The sequence below is a fragment of the Notechis scutatus genome, chromosome 1 (genome assembly GCF_049901735.1).
Source record: "Notechis scutatus isolate UNSWTSFEM ecotype Mainland chromosome 1, rNotScu1.2, whole genome shotgun sequence".
NCBI lineage: Eukaryota > Metazoa > Chordata > Lepidosauria > Squamata > Elapidae > Notechis > Notechis scutatus.
This window is the reverse complement of record NC_142009.1, coordinates 188,545,890-188,551,269: the sequence shown is the minus strand read 5'-3', so window position 1 is coordinate 188,551,269 and position 5,380 is coordinate 188,545,890. Positions and strand designations below refer to the sequence as shown.

At 50.3% G+C, this 5,380-nt stretch overlaps 1 protein-coding gene across 1 annotated transcript; it reads left to right on the top strand.

The window, feature by feature from the left end:
* Positions 1-643: 643 nt before the first annotated feature.
* Positions 644-2,916, top strand: SP9 (Sp9 transcription factor). Its single transcript, XM_026677732.2, has 2 exons — positions 644-664; positions 1,579-2,916. The coding sequence occupies exons 1-2, from the start codon at positions 644-646 to the stop codon at positions 2,914-2,916; spliced, it is 1,359 nt and encodes a 452-aa protein (XP_026533517.1).
* The last annotated feature ends 2,464 nt before the right edge of the window (positions 2,917-5,380 follow it).

Here is a 5,380-nt window from a genome sequence, read left to right as displayed (position 1 = left end):
TTTTATTTTACTTTAATGAATGGAGAATTAATGAGCTGCGCAATATTCGGGACATAAGGAGGGAGAAACGAAAGCGGGGAGAGGGGAGAGGAATAATCTGAACTACAACCATTCCGGCTGCGGTTTGCCATTATATACCCTGCCCTTTGTGCTCCCATCTTAGAAATCAACACCGAAAGCAGAAGTAGCATCCCTATTGTTCGTTCCTGTTATGACCTTAGCGGTATTTCAACCTAGGCGTTATTTATTTATTTTTTAAAAAGAGTTAATTGCAGCATAATGCTTTTAAAAGACTAAAGAACACTACTAACCCCCCCCCCACACACACACACACACCCGCTCCCGGCACGGCTTTGACTGGCACGCGCTCAGAGCCCTGGTTCTTGCATCTCAAGTTTCTGATTGGCTGCGGGGCAACTCCTGCTTGTCCTTTCTCCTCCCTCATTGGGTGAGAGTCCCAGCCAGCGGTACTTCAAAGCAGGCGCTCTCTGCACTTAGGCTGAGTTTAGCGGTCCAGAGACAGGAGTGTACTTAGCGCACCGGAGTACAGCGGGAAGCTGGGAGGAAGTCGCGCACACTCGCCAGCCTCCCTTCAAGGCAGAGCCCTCCTTCCGATCCGCTCATCCAGCCAAGCGACTTGGCTATGGCTACGTCTATCCTTGGGGTAAGTCAAGGGACGCTTCTTACACTCACCGAGGTCGGTTTTCGTTTGTCGCCTCCACCCTCTCCCTCATTTTTGACCCACAGTGTTGATCCAGCAGGAATCAGTTTGTGGTTGCAATCAGGAGACGAGGTTAAATAAACTGGTACGATAAAAAGAAAGCCAACCATCTCCTTGAGGGCTTCTTTGAATTCCCGTTTCAGCTTACGACCCTCTTTATTCGCTGCTTTGATTTGTCCTGGCACTCACTGCTCGCTCGCTCCCTCCCTCCCCCAATTTGTATTATCTTAAACTGACCCCGTAGCACAATTTTTCGCAGCCTCAGATTAACTGGTGGCCTGGTAGGGAACTCCTGTGACTGCGTGTGCGGGTCAGTCGCTCTTCCTTTTTTTTTTTTTTTTAAAGCAAGATGGCCCTCTCTTAACGTCTTTAGAGAGAGCAGCGTGCCGCCGTCGCCCGCTCCAAGGTATATTTGATTTTGATTTTAAGATCGGTTTGGCCAGCCATTATTAGGGGGGGAAATGGACAAACCTCAGCCTTAAGAAAAATTCCGTGATGCGGTTTGCTTGTGTCTTTCTTCATTTCACTTCCGTCTGCCCTAGGGTGTTCTGGAGTTTCCTTCTTAAATTCCTTCTCCTCCGCTCAGCACCATCCCGGGGAGCAAGTGACTGTCTGGATCGAGCTAGGCGGGACAAGACTGAACCTGGAGTTTTCCCTTTGTTTGCTTTTTAAAAGAGAATCCGTTGCGCCCAACTTTTTTTTTTTTTTTTTGGGCAAAGACGCCCTCTGATTTGGGTGCATCCGGGGCCTCCTCCTGCGAGCGGCGTCGCGGCGGGTGAAGGAAGCCGGCCCTTGTCCGATGCGCTCTTAGGGCTAGAGGGCGAGATTGACGGGCTCGTTTTGTATCTCCCCCACAGGAAGAGCCACGCTTTGGAACCACGCCCTTGGCCATGCTGGCCGCCACCTGCAACAAGATCGGGAACACCAGCCCGCTCACCACCTTGCCCGAGTCCAGCGCCTTCGCCAAGGGCAGCTTCCACCCTTGGAAACGCTCCACTTCCAGCTGCAACCTGGGCTCCAGCCTGTCCGGCTTCACTGTGGCTACCAGCCGGGGTTCCAGCGGGCTGGCCAGCGGCAGCGGCACAGCCAACAGCGCCTTCTGCCTGGCTTCCACCTCGCCCACTTCTTCGGCCTTCAGCAGCGATTACAGCGGCCTTTTTTCCAACTCGGCGGCGACGGGCGTGTCCCCCCAAGAGCCCGGCGGACAGTCGGCCTTCATCTCCAAAGTGCACAGCTCGGCGGCCGATAGCCTGTATCCGCGGGTGGGCATGGCTCACCCCTACGAATCGTGGTACAAGTCCGGTTTCCATTCCACGCTGTCGGCCGGCGAAGTGGCTAACGGGGCGGCCTCGTCGTGGTGGGACGTGCATACCAACCCGAGTTCGTGGCTGGAGGTGCAGAACCCAGCCGGAGGCTTGCAAAGCTCGCTGCACTCGGGCGCCCCCCAGGCCTCCCTCCACTCCCAGCTGGGCACCTATAACCCGGCCGACTTCAGCTCCCTCACCCACTCGGCCTTCAGCTCCACCGGCCTGGGCTCCACGGCTGCCTCGCACCTGCTCTCCACCAGCCAACACCTGCTAACCCAGGAGGGATTCAAGCCCGTGCTCCCTTCCTACACGGACTCCAGCGCCGCCGTGGCCGCGGCCAGTGCCATGATCTCGGGAGCTGCGGCCGCGGCGGCAGCTGGAGGAAGCTCAGCGCGCTCCGCCCGGCGTTATTCGGGCCGGGCCACTTGCGATTGCCCCAACTGCCAGGAAGCCGAGCGTTTGGGCCCGGCGGGCGCGAGTTTGAGGCGCAAAGGTCTGCACAGTTGCCACATCCCCGGCTGCGGGAAGGTCTACGGCAAGACGTCGCACCTCAAGGCGCACCTGCGCTGGCACACGGGCGAGCGGCCTTTCGTCTGCAACTGGCTCTTCTGCGGCAAGCGCTTCACGCGCTCCGACGAACTCCAGCGGCACCTGCGGACTCACACCGGCGAGAAGCGCTTCGCCTGCCCGGTCTGCAACAAGCGCTTCATGCGCAGCGACCACCTGAGCAAACATATTAAAACGCACAACGGGGGAGGCGGGGGCAAAAAGGGCAGCGACAGCGACACGGACGCCAGCAACTTGGAGACGCCCAGATCCGAATCGCCGGACCTTATTCTGCACGAGGCGCGAGGCAAGGACTCCACAACGGGGCCCAGTGACTCTTAAAAAAGAGCGGGCGGCGGCGGCGGCGGCGGGAGAAGTTTTGGCGGGACGGGAGCCCGCCAACCAGAGTGCGAGAGAAAGGAGACGCGCGGGGGAAGGTGGGGGGAGAAGCCAAAGGCTGCCGCGGTGGCGTCGCCACTCGAGCTTGGCTGTTCCGGGAGTTTTTTGTTTTTTAAAAAAAAATAAAAAAAGCAAACGGGGTGGGATGTGTGCAAAAGGTGAACGCGGAGGCCGACTTGTCAAGACTTCCGGACTGTTGGAGAGACCTTGAACCCGGCCCTCCAGGCAGAGACAATACAACCATACCCCAAACAATAAAACAACGAGCTTAATCTTCCTGGCGAAGAGCAATACAAGTGGCCGGAGATTTATTATTATTTTTTTCCTCTATCCCAACCCCTCCTCGTCACGCGCATTCACCTTTCTGCCCCACCACCCCTCACCCCCAAATAAGACTCGCCAGAAGCAAAACGAACAGCCGCACAAAAACGGAACTCGCCACCCCGGGGACTAAGGTGCTTTTCTTTTGGAGTGATTATAGTTATAGTTATAAAAATCTAAATTTACCGCAGACAAACGGCAAGTCTTATTTGGTGAAACATTCTACAGTGATGCTTTTATATTTAAATCTGAAAAATCCGTGGCGCGCCTGTGCGCCCTACACACACCCAGACACATATACAAAGGCTCAAGGTGAGAAACCAAACTGGAAAATACCGGAGACGGTTTATCTCTTGTGATTCATCAAAGCTATGTATAAGTAGGATCCCAAAACACTCCCTCCCCCTAATTGTGTTCTCTTTTGCCCCCCCTTTGTAAATGTCAATTCTGATTTGGGGGGGAGGGGTGAATTCCTGAAACTCAGAGGAATTCTTTTTTTTCTAATTATTATTTCTGATGCACTTTGTGGAGGTCAGTATATATGTAAAATATATTTAAAATGTTGAGTTAACATTTCACTCGCACCAGTAATTTAAGGTTGTTTAAAGAGATTTAATGCGTTTTATCTGTATTGGAAAAAAAATCTTGACATATTTTCATTTTGGTATTATTAAAGGATTCTGAACAATGCGCTCTGGGGTTTCATTTTCCCCCTAGTCAATCCCGCCGTTTATTTACTTTTATGGAAACCTGACCCCCTTCGTCATAGACATTGCACTGACGGGATTAAAGCAATAGTTGCAATGTTAAACAGAAAATCCCATTCCAATCAGTACAACCTATTCTGAATAAACATGCTTATGATTGTGATTAAATATATTAAAGGTGAATTAAAATACTCTTTGCCGTTCATACCAAAGATCAAACTTCAATTAAGAACTCTCCCAAATGATGGGTGCCTGAATTTTAATTAAGTCAATTTTCCACCCCCTTATAGAAAAAAAATGGGACTGATTAAGTCAGTTCTCAAGTCTCCACTGATCTGAGCCATATATAGAGCACAACTTGCTAAAGCGATTGGGCCCCCTAGCAATGAGAAAACCTCTAAAACTCATCCTGGATACCAAAAGCCTATTTCCATAAGACTGAGAGCCGATAGAAAAGATTTTGAAATGATAAACGTGGGCTGAGCAAACATTTTATTAAAACGAGCATGCGAAATCTATAGCGAGGTGGCTCAGGTTACAGAAGGCAATCCCACGGGGAATAAATCGCAAGAGACATTTCATGCCTAAATGAAAATCTTGTTAAATGTTATTAATTTTGACTTGGAGCACATAGCAGCCCCCTGTGCCTTGTATTCCCTTATTAGAGATTCATGTCTTATCAAATATCTAATTAATCTCCTAGACATCATTTGTTCTGGCCAACTTTATCTCAGCTGGTCCGCGGGGAAAACCCCTCAGAATGTTCTCAGTGACAAAGCTTCCCTGGAAGATCCTTTTAATTGTTGAAATGAACTGCGCCAAATTTGCATGTCAAACGGTAAAGGGCAAGGCGAGATAAAACGTAATCGTTTTAAAAGCCTTCCAAATTCAGCACTTGATTTGATAACTGGGCTTTTTTTTTCTTTCTTTTTTTTTTAATGTTATGGAGGACAACTGCTCTTTTTCTTTTCAAAAGATAGTTGATCTATGCAAATCGTGGTTTGGAAATGCTTGTGTCCCCCTGCAGTCAAATGCCCCTTGCATGTTATTTGAATATCAGTGGCTCTGCCTTGAAAAGGGTCGAGGATGCTCTCTGACTTCTTTGTGATTACGCAGTGCAGCGTCTTATTCTGAAGGAAAGGGTGGGTGGGGGACCTCAGGAATAATTAAAGCCTGGGATCAGGCCTGGGAACACATTTGGGACAGGAATCTCATTTAGACAGCCTCTTTCAAAATAAGGCACAGTTAAATTGACCAGAAGGCAATTATTGAAATGAAAATTATTTTCACTCCCTTTGTCTTCTGACCACCAACTTAAAAGCCACAGTGTATTTCTAAAAGAGGAAAATCGTTCCAATCGTCTCCCCCTTAATTGCGCT